The following is a 21593-nucleotide window of genomic DNA, read 5'->3' as shown; positions in this document are numbered from 1 at the left end:
CTGAAATACCAACACAATCTCGTACGATTTCATTCGTAAATATTAATCCCCTTCCGCCCCTGTGATGTTGGGGTTTCATTTGTGCTTTTTGGATATTCGTAAGTTTTTTATGATTCACGTTGTACGAATTTACACAAAAAATCAAACATTACCCACAAACTGTTGTTTAGAGGACATCGTTTGACATACAGTTAAATCTTATCTGAATACAGTATATGGGACTTTTCTTTAAAGCGAAATTTCCAAGGCCTCACTATGATGTTACATGCAAAATGCACAACGTCAGCGTGCACAACAATCTCGTACGATTTCATTTGTACGTTTTAGTACAATCTCCTTTTTTTCCTGTGACGCTGGGGTTTTTATTCGTGCTTTTTGGTTAGTCGTATGTTTTGTATGATTAACCGTGTACAAATTCACCACAAACTTTTGCAAAGAGGACATCATTTGACAAACAGCATAATGTTACATTAATGCAGGATATGGGACTTTTCTTCATAGCGAAATTTGCAAAGTCTCACTATGATGTCACTCGCAAAATGCGCAAGGCTAGCGTGCAAACCGTTATACGGCTGAAATATTAACACAATCTCGTACGTTTTAATTTGTATGTTTTAGTACAATCTCCTTTCGACCTGTGGCGCTAGGGTTTCATTCATGCTTTTTGGTTAGTCGTACGTTTTGTATGATTAACGTTGTACAAATTCACCACAAAATGTTGCCAAGAGGACATCAATTGGCATACAGCAAACCTTATCTGAATGCAGTAAATGGGACTTTTGTTGATAGCGAAATTTGCAAGGCCTCACTATGATGTCACTCGCAAAATGCGCAACGCTAGCGTGCAGACCGCTATACGGCTGAACTACCAACACAATCACGTACGATCTCATTCGTACATTTTAATCTCCTTTCGCCCCCGTGATCCAGGGGTTTCATTTGTGATTTTTGGATAGTTGCGCATTTTTGTATGATTCACGTCATGACTTTACACAAAATTAGACATTTAACAACAAACTGTTGCTAAGAGGACATCATTAGACATAAAGTCTTTTCTGAATACAGTATATGGGACTTTTCTTCAAAGGAAAATGTGCAAGGCCCCACTGTGATGTCACTCGCAAAACGCGCAATGCTAGAATGCACACCACTATACGGCTAAAACACCAACACAATCTCACACGATTTCATTTGTAGGTTTTAGTACACTCTCCTTTCACCCCTGTGATGCTGGGGTTTCATTCGTTCTTTTTGGATAGTTGCGCGTTTTTGTATGATTCACGTCGTACGAATTCGCACAATATCACAAACTTGTGAATTAGCTACGAGATCAGGTTGTCAATCTGCGATCTTCAAGTCGAAGCAAAAATCTTCACACTAAAAAGTTTACATTCTCTTTTACAGCAATGCATGACTGCTACAGAAACAACCGTGTGACTATAACGTTCGTCGCATTTAAATCCCTTATTGGTGCTATAAACACTTTTACCCATAATAAGCGCACGCAGCTTCCGATGGCACGGTCCCAATCATTCTAATTACTGGAGCGCAGGTCTCGCAAGTCAAAGAGAACATCAAAAAGCCTCAAACCCCTAAAGTCAATATGTACTTTTCTCCAACAGGGAAGGGAGCTCGACTTCAAAGCCGACTTCTTTTAATCTTATGTATTTTATCAGCATTCATTACAATATTATCCAAATTAGGTTCCCAGAGTAACGTGTCAACCTGTAGAGATTAAGCCCAGCAAAGGAGGGTCGCAGCCTTGACCTTTACGAGCGAGCGTTTGGTGGGGCAGAGGTGGGCTGGTCGTGGCCTTTCTGACCCAGTGGGGAGAAGAGGATGTGATGGGGGTTATCAGCTGTGTCACGCGCTCCATCACTGACTGATGCTCAATTAAAGCAGCGTGGCCCGTATCATGTCAGAGGTCACCAAACAGCGAGCTGGCACTTTTGAGGTTCAACTAAATTTTAAATGGGGAAACGACTTCTTTGGGCTTTTGAGATACTCGGATCTTCAATGCAAAGCTACCCAGACTTGATCTGATTCATCTTCAGAATCATTAGAAAAGGATTTCTTACCTAACAGTGTTTACCGTCATTTAATGTAAATGACAACTGGAACCGACCTGCATTATAAAGAACAAATCCAGCAGAAAACACCTGCCCTTTTTTCGAGTGACCTAATGATAAACCAAATTCAGCTGGACGGTGTGAGCTCTCATCCTCACTTGACAACAACATGCTGTAATATACCAGATCCCTCATAAGCAAAACAAGCTCGTAAATCTCTCTCATAACATTTATGCAACCTTTATGAGGAACCAACGTCTTTTATTGGGGCCTCTTGTCAGTTTTTATTGACAGACACAGCAGAGACAAGACAGGGAGTAACCGGTAGAAAAAAATCTGAACAGATGCATATGCGTCACGTTAGCGCAAAGCTTTGAATAAGACACAAACCGTGATGAAACAGACAAATAATTTCTAGTAAGATTTATACGTTTTTTCTCGCTGATTTCTTATGCAACAAAGCACAGATCCTTGGGTAATCCTTGGTTACTGTAGTAAAACCATGGTTTTGCCAATGGTAATCAATATGTCAAAAAATACATGGTTACTACAAAAAATAGGTCTGACAAATGATTAATCGCGATTAATCGCATACAAGATAAAGTTTGTGTTTGCATAATTTATTAGGGGTGCAACAATATATCAATATGGATCGATACATCGATTTTATTTCTCACGATCCAATGCATCGATGCCAAACATAAAAAATTTATTAGATGTACCTTAATTTGGACACGATCCATCTATGCTAATTTACTTTTCAATTTAATTACATTTTTTCTAAAACTACCTCAGTGATTGTCACTATGTTGGCACAAAATACTGAAAGACTTTGACTGTTGCCATCATAAGCTTGATTTTATGTGATACTTTTGCCACTCATTATTAATTAATAAATTTTTCTTTATTTAAAAAAGTTTATTTTTTTTAGTTTGTTGTTCCAATTGGGACAGAGATGTTGCCATTTTCAAAGAGTTTAATTAAATGTGTATGTTATATATTTTGGTTGCATTTGTAAAAATGTAACTGCCTGAATAGGCACAATATAAAAATATCATTAAATGAATCAAATCGGATCAAACCGTAATCGCGCCGAAAAAATGTTTGAGTGTATCGGCAAAAATTGCAAGTCGAGAAAATCGGCATTGTATCACACCGTAATGAACTGTCCGATTTACACCCCTATAATTTATGTGTGTATACTGTGTGTATTTATTATGTATATATAAATATCCAAAAACATTCATGTATATATTGAAGAAACATTTGAATATATATTGTATATATTATTGTATAGTAGTATACACTGTATATCCTATATATATTTATATATTTTATATAAATAAACTAAATTTAAATATAAATACAATTTATATATATTTATATTTATATTATGTTATTTATATGTAAATTTGGTTTATTTATATAAAATATATAAATATATATAGGATATACAGTGTATACTACTATACAATAATATATACAATATATATTCAAATATTTTTATATATGAATATTTTTTACATGCATTACAAAATACCCACAGTGTTTTGTATGCGATTAATCGCGATTAATAATTTCACAGCCCTACAAAAAGTAGGTCTAAAGTACGGAGTAATTCTTGTAAGGGTTATATCATTCAAAACTCAACTAAATGATTTTCTTCATACACAGAATCTAATACGAGACACAATGCAAATATAAAAATGATTATATTGTGCTTTCTATATAACAAAATCATAAAGTGATGCATGTTATATCAACTTTTCTTTTTGTAGTTTAACAAAGCAAATCAACTTCCACCATCAAAGTATAGACCACCGCGGTTCAGATAGTTTGCAAAATATGTAAGGAATAATTGACGACGGGTCGTTGAACTATTTGAAAATAATGCACACCCAGGGTAATGCACCCAGGTCAATTATTCCCCTTATACCATCACAGACATTGCTCTGGTGGTTATTTTAAGACAGGTCAAGTGTGCGTTTATCAAAAAATAATGCATATCCCGTGAAACGTTTCTCAACCAATCAGAATAAAGCATTCAACAGCCCTGTGGTATAAATGGTAATAAAGAAAACAATATAGGTTTGGGTGAACAGACCCAATAAAAAACACCTTATCAGAATATGCAAACATTAACCAGCTTTAATTGCAAACAGATGACAGACAAACCCCTATGACCAACAAGAAATTAACCCAAGATAATATAATACTTCCTGAATTTACAGTCATTGGGAATACGGAGATAAAACCACTATCCAAATGTTATTACACTCTCTATGTGCCCTGATCTGCTAATGCCCCGCACAAAAGGAATTAAAGGTGAGTTACGGACAGACCGCAATGGTAAATGATGAAGAGCGTGATGGGGGCAGGACCACAGGGCAGGCGTGTGATGGGGGCAGGAACGAAGGGCAGGCGTCTGATATCACTTTGCCGCTCTGAAAAGGAAAGCTCTAGAGCAAACACAGGTGCTTGTGTGCGAGGACAAAGTTCTCCACAATAACCCCTGCTCGCTGCTCATCCACCCCCACACTAAAGCAACCAGTTCACTTGAAACCAACACTAGCCTATATACAAAGCATGCATGTATGCAGTAATAGATGGTATAATAAAAACACTATGAATTATAAAATGTATAGTTTATGACGCTGATTGGTCTCATTGTGCAGGGTCTACAGACTAAAGCCAAAATTTTCTGATATTTTAAGGTGGTTTATAAGCTGGGACTTTCAATTGGTTTATTGTAGGTTTATGAATGTATTAGCCGACACCACAAACCCCTTCTGGTGCTTCACTTAGACATTTTAAGTTGTTTGAGTTGTGGTGAAATCCCTCATATCGGGTTCAATTTTGGGGCGGACAATTGGTCTTTAAAATGATGTTAAAGCCCCGACCCTACCAAGCACACACACAAAGCTTTTAGATACATTTGGTGCAATGTCTTTGAGATGGTTGCCGAACAGGTTTGTTTACAGGTGCGGAGGTGAAAAGAGAAAGACAAAGGAGATAAGATGAGGAATAGCCCCAGGTTTTATAAACCGACAAATGTCACAAGCCAAAAAAACATTTAACAGCTGCTTTACAGTTCTGAAGAAATATTATGATGATGATGTACAACAACAGCAGCTAATTATAGCCAAAATTTCCATTTTATAAAAAAAAATTGTCATTATTTTGGTTAAAAAAAAATTATTTAAAAAAAGATATTCAATTCAAATCTCTGAACATAATTGTGAGATAAAAATATAACGATTTCAGAAAGAAAAGTCAGCGCTTTGATACCTTTGCAGATTTTCTTAGTCTTTTCTTTAAAGTTAAATGTCAATCGATAAGTGGAAGTCCTGTTCATTTTTAAATTGTTTTGTGGATATGTTCCTGGCACTGTTGACTAATTTTACGACAGCTGTTCCCATTTCGTTTTAAATTAAAAAAACCCCGCTCTGTAATCCCAGGAGTCAATCTATAATTAAGGGGATTTATAGAAAAACCAAGTGCTACATTAATAACAAAATTTAATATATTTCTTAATAAGCCATCAGCCGAAAAGTCTTAAATGGAAAATATAATCTTTCTTTTGAAATCTTCAAAAAAAAGCTTTGCCTGGACTTTTTTTTACCAGATTATAAATAATTATAATTTTTCATCAACTGATAATCATCACCATGTGGCACAGTTGCATCCCAACATTTCCAACCACAATCTTCACAGACACATCCCAATGCAAACAGTATGTAATATAATCATAAAAGTTTGTGATATAAAACTAGACTATCGTAAAATAAAAACAATCCAGGAGGAAATGTTCATCATATTGCTAAATCATCAAAACAAGCATTAACCAGCAAAGAAGTGTGTTTAAATAAATTACTAAATATAAAAATTGTATTAAACACGGAATATATTTCTAAACAGGCCAAACTAGGTTATTTATTCTTAGGAATAAGTGAAAAAGCAATTAAATTAAATATAACATTTGACAGTAGTATAAAAGATAAATGTAGATGCTGATCCAAGTACTGTATGTTTAACTGTATCCATGCTGTTTATTTATACTTTTCACTATGTCTACTTTGTATGCACTATGCACACTTCCACCTGAGCTTCCTTGTAATATCCCATACTATATTTTATGTGTACATACATAGCTATACATATTTGCTTTTATGGAAGTGCACAGCGTTGCACAGTACACAAACCCATTTCTTAACATTGCAGCGATGTGTACACATCTAGTCAAAACCACGCCTGACCTCCATTGTACTTTCTTACACCCCATGTAATTTAACTAAAATAAATGTCACCATAATCACTCCAACACATTTTCCACCAATACATTTAGTCAGCTGAGCTACAAGGTTAAGTGGATAATTTAGCGGTCATTATATTCAGTATGTGTGCTGTAAAGGTCCGGGGTTCAGGCCTGACTCAGCACCCCTGCTGAAATCACCCCCCACCCCTCCTCGGTCAAATCTCTCTCAGCTTGTTTACTCAACTCTACCTAATGACAGTTCTTTTACGGCACCACGCATTAAACTCAAGGGCTTTAGCTGCATCAGATAAATACGGCAAATCAAATAGCTCTGTGTTTGCCCTGCGTTTCCCTGACAGACCCGTAACGAAACTTCACTGCACCACCACCACGGTCAAACAGAGACCCGGGCCGTGGTGCTATCATTTCAGATCGCTGGAAGACAAGAGCAAGAGAGAGCAAATAGGAGTTAATGAGTGATACAGTGGAGAGGGTAACGACGGGCTGATAAAGGGTCCGAGGGCATCCGATTGTGTGCGGAGGAACGCATGTACGGTGAAGGTCGCACTCGAGTATGGTGCTGTTTGGGTGAGCACATGTATTCTGTAAGGGCTCAGGACATTTATTTTTTTAGAGGAACTTTAGCACGTGGGTGGTTTTTGTGTGTGTGTGTGTGTGTGTTTTACCTTGCTCGCTCGTTCCTGACTGTTTTGACCGGCCAGGTGACGGGTGCTCTTTGGCTCTTTTGCACGGAGGAGCTCTTGTTCCAGACGCTTGCACTAGGAAACCGAGGCAAAGAAATCACTTTAAGTAAATCAGAAGTTGATGAAACCAACCAAAAGACAATTTTATTTTGAGACTTGGATTAAATGGTTGGTCTAAATGCACAAGTTTGATTTCCCCCAATAGGTTTCCCATCACACTGTAACCATACGTGGTACAATACTAAACATAAAGGTGCTAAACGATGCAATCTCATGACAATATGTACATATTTTACCAGGTGGCCAATTCGTACGACCACATTCATACATTTTTGTAAAATTTTCTTTTGCCTCTTTTAGACATTGGGGTTGGGGGGTTAGGGGGTTAGGGGTGGGGTTTTGTTATTTTTTATGATGTTCATATGTTCAGGGTTCCCACACCTTAGTTATTTTCAAATTCAAGGACCTTTCAAGGACTTTCCAGGTCCAATACCCTCAAATTCAAGGACTAAATGTGGGGACACATTTCAAGTGAGAGCAAGGTTACATCGTGTTACCTTTTAAGATACATTGTTACAGTTCCCTTTCAAAGGAACTCGTGATGCGTCACTGCAGTCACACTTTGGAGACACCTCCAGGGGTAAGTGTGTCTGAATGTGTATATCAAATTCAACCAATGGTGAGGCTTAACGACAAAGACATCTGAAATATTGTTAAAGACGGCGTAACAGGGACGCAGGAAGTATGGCAAGGGAGACACAGCGTCTCCTTCCCTTCTAAGGGAACAACAGTTACATATGTTACAGGTGTCAAACAAATATGCAAAAAAGCATTTTGGTATGAATCAACATTCGCATACAGAAGATATAAGCATTTAAAGCGAACAGTTTAGCACGTGTGCTTAAAAAGTCTAGAAATTTATGATATTATCCTACACTACATAGGGAATAATATGGATTTTTTTCCAGAAAACTTCTTGCATAAAATAGATTCAATCACTTTCAATGACCTGTACCTATGTATGTATATTTTCAAAAACTTCCCAGGGTCTTGAATTTTTTTATTTTTGCATACATTTAGAAGACATTTTGATATAAACGTTTTTGTTGAATCGCGATTTGTTCATAAAAACATCCGTATCTCACACACAAAATTGTGCATGCTTAGTGAATGAGACCCAATGTGTTGTGGTTTTTTTATATTGTTAGAAAACCACACAGAAACAGCTGCCCTTTCAAACAAATATTAAAGCCCGTCTCTCCACCATTCGATTGGACAATGGAAGAAATGTCAATGACGTCGGGAGCTATTCTGCAAAAATGCTTGGCGCGGTAGGCAGGGAAAGCGCGAGTCGTTGGGCACAGATAAACAGCGCGCATAATGCTCACTTCCCATATAAAACAATTTAAAAAAGACGCCTGCCACTGCCATAAACGCATTCTGTGTGATCTTACTGTATAAAACATATTAGCTGTATTATAATCTCTGTTTGAGTGAAGGGTCAGTTTATTGCCCAAATAATTTAAACAGCAAACGTCAGTGCACAAATACAGTACATTAAAGTTGGCTCTAAAACTGTAAAAACTCGTTACCTTGCCACGTGGGAAAATAATGTGTATCTTAGCCTGTTCAATGAGAGGTGAAATCTCTGCAGGGTAAAAACCTACATTCTCAGTTATTACTACATTTACTGTGGCACACACCACTGATATTACTCCCTGTGTGAGTCTGTGATGCCTAGAAAGACAGACTCATTTGCGGTATTGTTCAAAATAAATAGAACAAAAATAATACAGTTTTATAAAGAAAAAAATGCATTGAATTCAAGATTATATTTAATAGTTCTGGTTGAATTCAGCACTTGAGAATTATTCTTGATATACATCACAAGAACCTATAGGAGATGCTGTCTGTCCTCGCCGGTTGTTCACACAAGACCTCCGCCTGGCTGTCTGACAGACAGACAAAGAGACGTACTGACAGAGATGTACAGACAATTTAAACATTCAATGATGTGACCAGCTTTTGGGTGAGTATTATTGTTTTATACCCGTCCATATGTGCCCCTCTCCATGCGCGCATTCCAGGGCCGACAGACACTTACCAGGAATGTAAACCATCCTCGTGGCCCGACAAGCCTCAGTGCTTCAACATTCACCATCTCAAAGAGCGGCGGTCTCACAAACAAGCCTCACAGTACAGACCTCGCTCTTGTCTCTTTCCTCTGCAGACTAAAATAATATCGCTGCCATCCAGACCAAACACACAGCTCCTCTTTAGTGTCAGCCTGAGTTACGATTCTCGGGCAGCAGATGTCTTTCAGAGGAAAACGTACTTTAATCACAACGAAACTCTGCAGTGACGCTGCTGTTATCCAAAAATAGCCGCAGTCGGGGTAAATGGGGTGTAGGAACAGACACATTAACCTATTTAAACGATTTAAACCTGCTGTTAAAGTCTCAGAGAAATCTGAGGTCTGTCAATTATAGTTATGCATATATATTGCATTAGTTAAATGACACGCAAACGCAAACCACTTTCAAAATCTGCTAAGAAAGGCCTCAAAAAGTATAAACATTATTTTAAACGTTTAAGCTGCTCCAATATACAGTAGCTCAGTGGTAGAGCATTAGTAGTGCAAAAGGTCATGGGTTCGAACCCAGGAACCATAAAATGCATACCTTGTAATGCACTGTAAGTCACTTTGGATAAAAGCATGTGCCAAATGCATAAATGTAAATATTTACTTGCATATTAATAAATACTACATGCAGTACTCAAAACATGCCATATACACTCACCTAAAGGATTATTAGGAACACCATACTAATATTGTGTTTGACCCCCTTTGGCCTTCAGAACTGCCTTAATTCTACGTGGCATTGATTCAATAAGGTGCTGAAAGCATTCTTTAGAAATGTTGGCCCATATTGATAGGATAGCATCTTGCAGTTGATAGAGTTTTGTGGGATGCACATCCAGGGCCTGAAGCTCCCGTTCCACCACATCCAAAAAATGCTCTATTGGGTTGAGATCTGGTGACTGTGGGGGCCATTTTAGTACAGTGAACTCATTGTCATGTTCAAGAAACCAATTTGAAATTATTCAAAGTAGCCATCAGAGGGTACATTGTGGTCATAAAGGTATGGGCATGGTCAGAAACAATGCTCAGGTAGGCTGTGGCATTTAAACAATGCCTGATTGGCACTAAGGGTCCTAAAGTGTGCCAAGAAAACATCCCCCACACCATTACACCACCACCATCAGCCTGCACAGTGGTAACAAGGCATGATGGATCAATGTTCTCATTCTGTTTACGCCAAATTCTGACTCTACCATCTGAATTTCTCAACAGGAATCGAGACTCATCAGACCAGGCAACATTTTCCAGTCTTCAACTGCCCAATTTTGGTGAGCTTGTGCAAATTGTAGCCTCTTTTTTCTATTTGTAGTGGAGATGAGTGGTACCCGGTGGGGTCTTCAGCTGTTGTAGCCCATCCGCCTCAAGGTTGTGCGTGTTGTGGCTTCACAAATGCTTTGCTGCATACCTCGGTTGTAACGAGTGGTTATTTCAGTAGAAGTTGCTCTTCTATCAGCTTGAATCAGTCGGCCCATTCTCCTCTGACCTCTAGCATCAACAAGGCTTTTTCGCCCACAGGACTGCCGCATACTGGATGTTTTTCCCTTTTCACACCATTCTTTGTAAAACCTAGAAACGGTTGTGCGTGAAAATCCCAGTAACTTAGCAAATTGTGAAATACTCGGCCCGTCTGGCACCAACAACCATGCCACGCTCAAAATTGCTTAAATCACCTTTCTTTCCCATTCTGACATTTAGTCTGGAGTTCAAGAGATTGTCTTGACCAGGACCACACCTCTAAATGCATTGAAGCAACTGCCATGTGATTGGTCGATTAGATAATTGCATCAATGAGAAATTTATCAGGTGTTCCTAATAATCCTTTAGGTGAGTGTATGGTCTCCTCTTCCTATAAGTGTTTTGTCAGAGCATACAATTTGCAAAAAATTTGAAAAAATGATCAGTTACAGTTAGTTGAATAATTATATTAAATGAACATAAAATTGACAATGCAAGGAACAATATTAGACTAGGCACAGCAACTCAACACTTCGAATGAGTCATGCAACCGCATGTAATGCCGTGCAAAAAATAATCTCAAGACAATCATCCAGCCATAATTCACCACGAGATGCGACTTCATTTCCCCTCTCACTTTAACATCAGCACTCTATCAAGATCAAGAGAAATTCAATAAGCGCCCGGCACAGGCACATAACGAAGCCGCTCTTATTCTTCGCGTTAACCGAGAGGAGAGGAAGGAAGCGAGAATAAGATTTATTTCTTCCAGCACTTATCCAGCTTTTCATATTCTGGCAGGCCAAAGAGATGCGTCGGCCCTCCGCTTGCAGCCGAGCTCTAATCCCCGCGAGATGAGGAGCGAGATGGGTGGAACGGCAGGGGACGGAGAGATCTGTGAGGATAGAGAGCCGACCCATTCCTGTCTCAGAGGGATTAGGCCTGGGGTTTGCAACTTACTTCTGAAATTGCCCCATAGATTCTGGTTTTTGGCCCCAATGAAAAACCATAGCGTTTCTATGGACGCATGGATGTTTGGGCGGTGCTAGAAGAATGACACCTGGCCTTCCCTTCATATCTGAGAGATTGACACAGGTTTTTACCATCTAGCTGCATTTATCTGCACGGCAGGACTTATTTTATGAAGTTGGCCTCTAATAAAGGACCCACTTGATCGTAAGGAGAGATACAAGTCAATTTGATATAAATTTAATAGGTTTCTATGTTTTTGACCTATTTAAGTTTCAAAGCTAAGAAATATGTTATGAAGTAAAACAATAGCCAACTAATTAAATGTGACATTACTTCTAGCTTCTATGCATTAAATCGGAGAAGCTTATAATATCGGATTTCAAATAAGTGCACCAATTCCTTTTACACTATAGATATACCGGTAAGCATGAACATATTGCAAGCCGTACATTATTCGTAGTTAAAGTTTATGGATCAGCCAAGGGTTTATTCAAAGTCCCTTTAGGGAAGTCGCACCACTAGGCGGCCATGTTTGCAATGCCTACGGGCAGTAATTTCATACTTTTTTTAATTTAAAAAAACAAAATATAAAAAATATTTTTTCTCTGATTGACCAATTTGTTTTTCGAAATGACTCATATTGGCATCCGCATAATTGAGTTTGGACAGTTTACTATATAGTTTAGTGTAAAATGACGAAGATTAACTCAAACCGCAAGGATGCAGGTGCAGAATTCGCGTTGCCAGATCCCATTGTTAAAAATCCTCTTTAGACATAGTGTTTTAGCAATTAATGAGACACTGGTATATGTTTAATGAAGATTACATGTAAGTTTAGTGTTAGCGATTTCTTTGATTAATTTCTGAAAGACAGTGTAAAACAGTAAAGCTAATCTCAAGCATTAAAGGAATATTCCATTTTCTTAAAAGAAAAATCCAGATAATTTACTCACCACCATGTCATCCAAAATGTTGATGTCTTTCTTTGTTCAGTCCAGTAGAAAATATGTTTTTTGAGGAAAACATTGCAGGATTTTTCTCATTTTAATGGACTTTAATGGACACAACCACTTAACACTTAACTCAACACTTAACAGTTTTTTTCAACGGAGTTTCAAAGGACTCTAAACGATCCCAAACGAGGCATAAGGGTCTTATCTAGCGAAACGATTTTCATTTTTGACAATAAAAATAACAAATATACACTTTTTAACCACAACTTCTTGTCCAGATCCGGTCGTGATGCATCAGCGTGACCCCACGCAATGACGTCAAGAGGTCACAGAAGGACGAACGCGAAACTCCGCCCCAGTGTTTACAAGTGTTGAGAAAGAGGACCGTTCCTACGTTGTTGTATGTCAACTGATACTTATTAATGTCTTTGTGTCAGTTTATTGTTTACAATGTTCCACAAATGTGCGTTTTATATATGTAACACGTGACCTCCCTACGTCACTACGCATTTATGTTAGGTCGCGCTGGACCGGACCTAGACGAAAAGTTGTGGTTTAAAAGTGTATATTTGTTATTTTTCTTGTCAAAAATGACAATCGTTTCGCTAGATAAGACCCTTATGCCTCGTTTGGGATCGTTTAGAGTCCTTTGAAACTCCGTTGAAAAAAACTGTTAAGTGTTGAGTTAAGTGTAAAGTGGTGGTGTCCATTAAAGTCCATTAAAATGAGAAAAATCCTGCAATGTTTTCCTCAAAAAACATAATTTCTTCTGGACTGAACAAAGAAAGACATCAACATTTTGGATGACATGGTGGTAAGTAAATAATCTGGATTTTTCTTTTAAGAAAATGGACTATTCCTTTAATACTAGCAAGTACATTTGTAAGTTATGTAAAGTTGTAAAATTATGCTACAAAAATACTTATTAAAAAGTAAAGTTCTAAAGTTCTACGAATAAATAGATTTTGTAGTGTATTCAAGTGTATTGAAATAAATGGCGTCTCAAAATAGCCCAGGTGTGCACACTTAGATGTTCTTAACTTAATCTTTAGTACTAAAGACAAATTTGGTATATTAGCTAAAAAAATTAAATGGCGAAAATAATACATTTACTGAAGGCTGCTTAAAAAGCACCTTTTTACCTTGAGCATTTGTTAACTCTTAACACCCCACCCTGGACCTGACAAATTTTCAAACCCTGGCTACGGCCATGCCTGTATGTGCACATTTGATAACAGTAACACCACACACACTACATCACAACAAGACCAAATTATAAACTCAACCACAATGTTACCCTAATTATGAAATCTACGCAGTATTTATCAACAAAGAAATCCCGGCAAACACATCCACTGCCCCACACTTGAACTCTGTGATGAAGCCGAGTATCTGGATGTCAATATTTAGCTACCTGCTTGTTTGTTTTCATTTGATCGAATTATGTGTGTAGGAACGATATACCAAATATTTGAGGTTACGCAGCAATATTTGTCCCTACATGTGAATTAGGTGGCTGGCGTGTTGATTCTTAAATCAGAGCAAGATCTGAGAATAAACACAGATGTATGTGCTTTAATAGACCAATAATCAAAGACATCTTGCAGAGGAGTTAAAACGCAGGAGGAGGAGAGATAGTCAATATTTGGAGAGTCGTATTTGATTTTTTATTATGGTGTAAAGGTTTCTGGCTTGGTACACAACTACAGTAAGTGAAGTGTTAGGATTGACCCGTCACGGAGAGCGTGATGGTGTGTGTACATGTATTGGGGTGCTAAGAGGTGTGCCATCAGGTCCTACCCTATTTAAAGCCGTATCTCGCCCCTCTATGACGGCTTTCATCTCTTCGGAAGTGATCTGAGAGCGGCGCTCCCTTGCCCTCTGGATCTGTTCGATGATGGCCGCCCCGCTCTGCTCGATATCGAGGGCAGAGTCAGCGCTGTTAACTCTGTTCAACAACTCCTCCAGGTCCTGACCACAAGCACATACAAACAATGACATCATAGTTAATTCACACAAAAACATTTAATGTCATTTACAATTTTATTTAGTGATAGAAATCAAAATTCAGAGTTTCATTTTACAGCAAGGTTGTAGTTGTAAAATAAGTTACTGCATTATATCATGAACTAACAATTTACAAAACTACATTAGCATTTAATAATACATTTTTAAAATCAAAAGTTAACGTTGGTGCACAATGAATTTACATGAACAACTATATTGGCATTAACTTTAGAAAGATTAATACAAAACTACATTGCTCATTCATTGGTAATTCATGTTAAAGGAAAACACCACCTTTTTCAATATTTTACTATGTTCTTACCTCAACATAGAGACGAATAAATACATACCTATCTTTATTCAATGCGTGCACTTAATCTTTGTACAGCGTGTCGTGAATGTGTTAGCATTTAGCCTAGCCCCATTCATTCCTTAGGATCCAAACAGGGATGAATTTAATAGCCACCAAACACTTCCATGTCTTCCCTATTTAAAGACTGTTACATGAGTAGTTACACGAGTAGGTTTGGTGGCACAAAATAAAAGGTGATGATATTTTAAGCAGAAAAAAATGAAAACTATATTGTATTGCCGAAGAGCATTTAGTTTGCAGCACTTCGAACTCGGAGCACAGTAACATCATCACTCCTGACTCCTCCCCCTCTCCCTCAAACTTTCGTCAATATTACTGCGCCCGAGGTCGAAGTGCTGCAAACTAAGTGCTCTTCTGCCATACAATATAGTTCTCATTTTTTATCCTCTTAGAAAATCACCACGTTTTATTTTGTGCCACCATACTTACTTCTGTAACAGTCTTTAAATAGGGAAAACATGGAAGTGTTTGGTGGCTTCTAAATTCATCCCTGTTTGGATCCTAAGGAATGAATGGGGCTAGGCTAAATGCTAACACATTTACAACGCACTGTACAAAGATTAAGTGCACGCATTGAATAAAGATAGGTATGGATTAATTCGTCTAAGTTGTATAAGTAGTAAAATATTGAAAAACGGTGGTATTTTCCTTTAAAGGATTAGTCAATTTTCTTAAAAAATAAAAAATTCAGATAATTTACTCACCACCATGTCATCCAAAATGTTGATGTCTTTCTTTGTTCAGTCGAGAAGAAAATATGTTTTTTGAGGAAAACATTCCAGGATTTTTCTCATTTTAATGGACTTTAATGGACCCCAACACGTAACAGTTTTAATGCAGTTTAAAATTGTAGTTTTAATTGAGTTTCAAAGGACTCTAAACAATCCCAAACGAGGCATAGGGGTCTTATTTAGCCAAAGCGATTGTCATTTTTGACAAGAAAAATAAAAAATGTGCACTTTTACCTCACGCAATACGTCATCACGTCAAGAGGTCACAGATGATGTATGCCAAACTACGCCCCAGTGTTTACAAGTGTGGAGAAAGAGGACCATTCAGACGTTGTTGTATATCGAATGCTACTAATAAATGTCTATGTGTCAGTTTATTGTTTAAAATGGTCCGCAAATGTGCGTTTCATTTATGTAACACGTGACCCTTTTTTACGTCACTGAGCAATTACGAGAGGTGGCGCTGGCGCGTCACAGGACCGAAGATAGACGAGAAGTTGTGGTTTAAAAGTGCATATTTTTTATTTTCTTGTCAAGAAAGACAATCGTTTCGCTAGATAAGACCCTTATGGCTCGTTTGGGATCGTTTAGAGTCCTTTGAAACTGCAATTTTAAATTGCATTAAAACTGTTACGTGTTGGGGTCCATTAAAGTCCATTAAAATGAGAAAAATCTTGGAATGTTTTCCTTAAAAAAAAAAAAATCTTTTTTTTAAGAAAATGGACTAATCCTTTAAGTGTTACCAAATTCAGTAACAATTTCTTCTCCAGAAACAGCCTTTCATTTTATAGTACTAATATACGGTCGATTATAATTATATACCTATAGGTACATTTTCTTAAGAAACAGTGAGTTATGCGTTTCCAACACATTGATGTGCATATGTGGTTGCTAGGGTGTCCTAAACGGTTGCTAGGTGGTTACTTGCATAGGCGGCAATGTCATATTATTGCCGATTACTTAAGAATTAAATGGTTGTTGTATGAACTTGTGACTAAAAGTTATTTGGGAATACTATTATAAAATTTAACACCAATGACAGACAGCACTAAACTCTTAAAAGTGCTGGGTTGTTTCAACCCATAGTTGGGTCAAACATGGACAAACAAAACACTTGGATAAATTTCAATCCAAACACTGGGTTGTTTCAACCCATAGTTGGGTAACATAATTCATAACCCATAACAGTTGGGATTGTCCATATTCTGATTTAAAACAACCCAACATTTTCTAGAGTTTAGTAATTATGAAGTCTTTCAACAAAATAAGCATGAAATCACCCACAATCCTTTGTTTCTCAAGGCCATCCTTTCATTTAAGATAGTGGGACAAAAAGGGTACACAGAAAAATCAAAGATGAGATCCTCGAGTGAGGACGGCTTACCACATTACTGTCCTCCGGTTTAATATTCTCCAGCCTGCAGAGAGATGGAAAGACAGAGAAAGTGAGAGATGAAATGTAGTGAGGTTCCTTCAGTTTCCATTCCGTCATTCTGCAAAATGAAATCACTTCCCAAATCCAGTAATTGCATTCTGTGGGTCTGGGCAAGGAGGCAGGAGACACACTCGGAGATATTAAAAGTGCCGCGGCTGCTCGAGCTGTTATTTCACCGTAATGCCCGTTCTGCTCAAAACTGACAGCGAATTGTTAAGTTATTAATGTTTACTACTTCATATGACTATTGGGATCAATTGTTCATATGTGTGGGGAACCGAGGAAGAGATTTAGGCCGAATCTTTCATGCCACACCTGCCGAGACCATCTTTATGGAGGCAAAGACAACAGTAATTATGAAGCCAAATGCACTGATTCTTTCCATTCGCGGTTTAAAGTATTTATTACTACTAAGGTTTTTCATATAGACCTCAAAGAGGTATAAAAAAAACGCAAATTTACAAAGATTTGTTCATGGCTAGTGTAGATCAGTGCCATGGCAAAAATAAATGCGTGTCTGATAAATGCATGAAATATACACTTTTCAGTAAATATGCACAATATATACATACATTATCACTAGGTTATCTTAAAAAAAATTGGATATTTACCAATGCTATTGCAATTTGTACCATTTTAAGTGGCTAATTCATATTATCAGGATGACATTTGTACATTTTTGTATGATTTGCCTCTGCCCCTGTGATGTTGGGGTTAGGGGTGCAGTTTTGTTATTGTTTTTTGTTTATAATCGTACTTTTTGCACAATTAACTTTGTATGAATTCATACAAATTAGCCAACTCATAAAATATGTACACATTATAATACATCTATGCTTCACTGTATAAATTGCATAAATCCTGCATACTTCTACACACCAATCTGGATGATTCTCGCGAAATTAAAAATTTTGATAAAAGAGTAAATGCAAAGTAAGAGTATCAAAATAAGAAGCATACAGTTACCAACATCTATTCATGTACTATTTTTCCACATTTAAGGGGAAAATTTTCATTACTGCAACGTGTCTATGACTGGATTTGGGTTCTTTGACATGGAAATATTTATAATTGAAAAATCTAAAAAATAAAAAGCTTCAGTGCATGTTATACTATAAACATTTACAGTAAAGAAACATGTGGTATTTGGTGATCATTGGTAAATGTAGAGACAATAATAAGGAATATAAATGTGTCCAAGACCAATTTTCTCATCCTCCGCAACAATTTTCAATCATTGTTTAAGCCCTCAAGGAACTAACATTTTCAAAAAAAAAAAATGTTATAAGGGACATAATTGACTGTGACACTCAAGATGGCTACCAGGTAACCAGTTCTTATTTTTTCTCTCCAGATAAAAGTTAAAATTTTGTTTGTCGTAGTACCTAGACAACTTTTTAGTTCTCATTACCGAAACATGAGTTTGTAAATGCATATATTTAATGTAATATCATGTTGCGGTAATGATAATTTTTGATAATGATAATCTAAAAAAAATTAATAATTTTATAGGAAATATTTTTTAAATCCTCTAAAAATAATGGTTATAGTAAGTTCAGACCTTAATCTTATATGTGCAAAAAAATTGGTTCAATTGCTTTTTAAAAATTCTGATGCTGGACACCTTCTAAATCTGGATTTCGTGAGAATCACCCATCTGCGTGATTCCCCTTTAAGAGCAAATCGGACTCCTCCTCCAGAAAGCAGGCAGAAAAAACAACAACCCTTGCACTCATTTACAAAGGCATTACACAGATCTCCATCCATTATAAAAGTACATACTCATTCACACGCCGGACTCAAGGGTGACCTCTGAAAATAAGGGCTTAGAACACCGGCAACCATATTCCCCTAAAGATAATAGGATTTCACTTGGCTATCAATTATCATTTTTTGGAGTAAGGGGCCAGTATGGGTGCTCGAACACAGCTAAGAAAGGAATATGCTTTTATAATTAGATTTTGAAGACATCTCGCACTCATTGGAGGACTGGAAAATGCATTTCATGCCTCTCGATAATTGCAATTCGTTTGAGTGACATGAGTAACCATCAATAAACCATGATACCCAAATGAAATATTAAACAGGGCGCAAGGTGATGAATACTATATGGAGGAAGGATGTAAAACAATAAAGAATGCAAAGTTGATGGAAACCTCATTTTTTTAACATTTCCAAAAAGATGTAAACATACAGTGTGTGTTACTTCATAAATGTTAGACCCTAAAAAAATGCTAGGTTGTTTTTAAGCCCTGGTTGGGTCGAAAAGAGACTAACCCAATAGTTGGGTTTCTCCCTTTATACCCCAACAAAGGGTTGAAAATAACCCAGCATGCAGCAGGCACATATTTTGATATGACGCATGATGCACATAGGTTTACATGACACACCGAACACATACTTTGACATGACGAGCCACAACATGACATATTTTGAATTCGTGCCCCTTGGAAGAGAAGTGACCGGCCCCCACTGTTTGGCACTAAACACATTTTCAGGACATTTAAATCCTAAAGTCATTCGATTAGAATTAGAAATTAGGATTTAATTTTATTTAGGTTTAAGAGATCCTGCAGGTCCCTTCTATTTCTCAAGTGCAAGATGAGCTCACATTAAATACTTGACACTTTAGCTTATAATTATATTGTTTTTTTAAACTGGTGGTATTCTAATAAAGAGACTGAGAAATAATTACATATGGTCCAGTATACCATTGCAAAAACAACAAATCTAATCGTGGCATGGTGGCTTAGAAGTTTTACACAGTATTGTATGTATATATAATATATATGAGCTTTATTCCCTGGAGGTCACAGGGCAATATGTTGGAAAAACCCATCACTAAACAACAGCACCTTCACAGCTTCATCCCTAGTACCTGCATTATGAGCCTTATTATATAAAGAAGAAGTTCATATTAATTAGGACGGAGGATGTGGGGAGAGATGGTAAACAGGCCGAAAGCACAGGATTGATTTCCTATACAGTGGAACTTTTGACTGACATCCCAGCACGACTGTAATTTTGGATTTTCACCTCAAACTCATCTATTCATTCAGATTGTCTTCTAAATGAAGGAACAAAGCAGATTCCCATCACAAAGCACTAAATCCCCTGCTAAGAAAATTTTGAGATACTATGAACAGAAAAACACAACCTGACACTTTCAATTTAACACGTTTTTGAGCTTTAATAGCCCATGCACATCTTAGCTGATGATACTACAGTATATTTTACATAAAATATAATCATCCTACATAATGTAAAGAACAGATCTGTAATTATATAACCTTAATATCTTAAATATTGACTGAGTCAAGGTCATGTCAAAGATTGAAATCAATGATTGCAATCAAGCTTTGATGCTCTTTTTAAGACTTTAGTCTGGATTTACAGCGGGGAAAATAAGTATTTGAAACATCAGCATTTTATCAGTATAGGAATTTCTAAGTGGGCTATTATTGACACAAAATTTCCACCAGATGTAGCCATCAAGCCAAATATTAAATTCATACAAAGAAATCAGAACATTTAAGTATACAAGTTGAGTCATAATAAATAGAGTGAAATGACTTACTTATATTTCCCGCTGTAAAGTGAGCATGAAATTAAAATAAAAACTTTCATTTTTAATAAAATATTGTGAATTTCTTTTATAAATGACTTATCTATGAGCTTTATTATTCATGTCCCCTCATAATTTTAAATCAAAAACGCTAATCTCCTCCCCTAATTGAAACGATCTCTCTTCACTGTTCCTGTCACGAGGAATGGCGTGAGGGCGGGGCCCGGGAAAAGATCGTAGCAATTAACAAATAGCAACATGGCCAAACTTGACTACTCAGAAGCCTTTTCACACGGAAAAACATCACGACGGGGAAAATAAGACAATTGCTCCTTCCGTTTAATGCCGACTTTAATAGATAAGGTCACATATGATACTGAAGTCAAGTCGCCGCTTGTAGAAATCAGGGGCCTCATTTATAAAGCTTGTGTATGCACAGATTTGATCGTAAGGTGTGCGTACGCAAAAATCCACGACAAAGTGCATATTTATAAAAACTGTCTTTGTGCATTTTCTGTACGTACGTTCGGTTTATGAATCACACGTATGCATTTTTAATAAATGATCGTAAGATCAAATGTAGGATGGTTTTTACGCAGTATTTTATAAATGATTCCCCTGAACATGATTTTTATAACATTTGACCTTTATGTCTCATTTTGGACAGTAGAAAGAGGACAAATGAGGGGAAGAGTTAGAAACATGAATAGAAAATGGTATTCATGGTCATTTAAATATAAGATTATATACTGTAGGTATATCAATGATATTTCTGAAATTCTGAAAAAGTAGAGGATTTTGAAATGGACAAATATTTTATTTGCGTCTCTAAGCATACTTGCGTAAATCATCCATTATTTAACTTTTTGGAATACGTTCTGGTTATTTCTCAGTGAACATTACTGAAGAGCGTGATATACGAGCCTGGACC

General features: G+C 37.0%; 1 protein-coding gene across 2 annotated transcripts in view; it reads right to left on the bottom strand.

Moving 5' to 3' along the window:
- The window catches only part of mipol1 (mirror-image polydactyly 1), an 83287-nt gene that overhangs the window by 25526 nt on the left and 36168 nt on the right, over nucleotides 1–21593 (bottom strand). For both annotated transcript variants that reach the window (XM_065253693.2, XM_065253695.2), the window contains 3 exons: nucleotides 17047–17080; nucleotides 14352–14522; nucleotides 7011–7103 (listed from right to left, as the gene is read on the bottom strand). In XM_065253693.2, coding sequence (XP_065109765.1) covers nucleotides 7011–7103; nucleotides 14352–14522; nucleotides 17047–17080 — 298 coding nt within the window. The remainder of the gene's footprint in view (nucleotides 1–7010; nucleotides 7104–14351; nucleotides 14523–17046; nucleotides 17081–21593) is intronic.

The sequence above is a fragment of the Paramisgurnus dabryanus genome, chromosome 17 (genome assembly GCF_030506205.2).
Source record: "Paramisgurnus dabryanus chromosome 17, PD_genome_1.1, whole genome shotgun sequence".
Taxonomy (NCBI): Eukaryota; Metazoa; Chordata; class Actinopteri; order Cypriniformes; family Cobitidae; genus Paramisgurnus; species Paramisgurnus dabryanus.
Note: the sequence above shows the minus strand (reverse complement) of the source record. Positions and strands in the feature narration are given on the sequence as shown.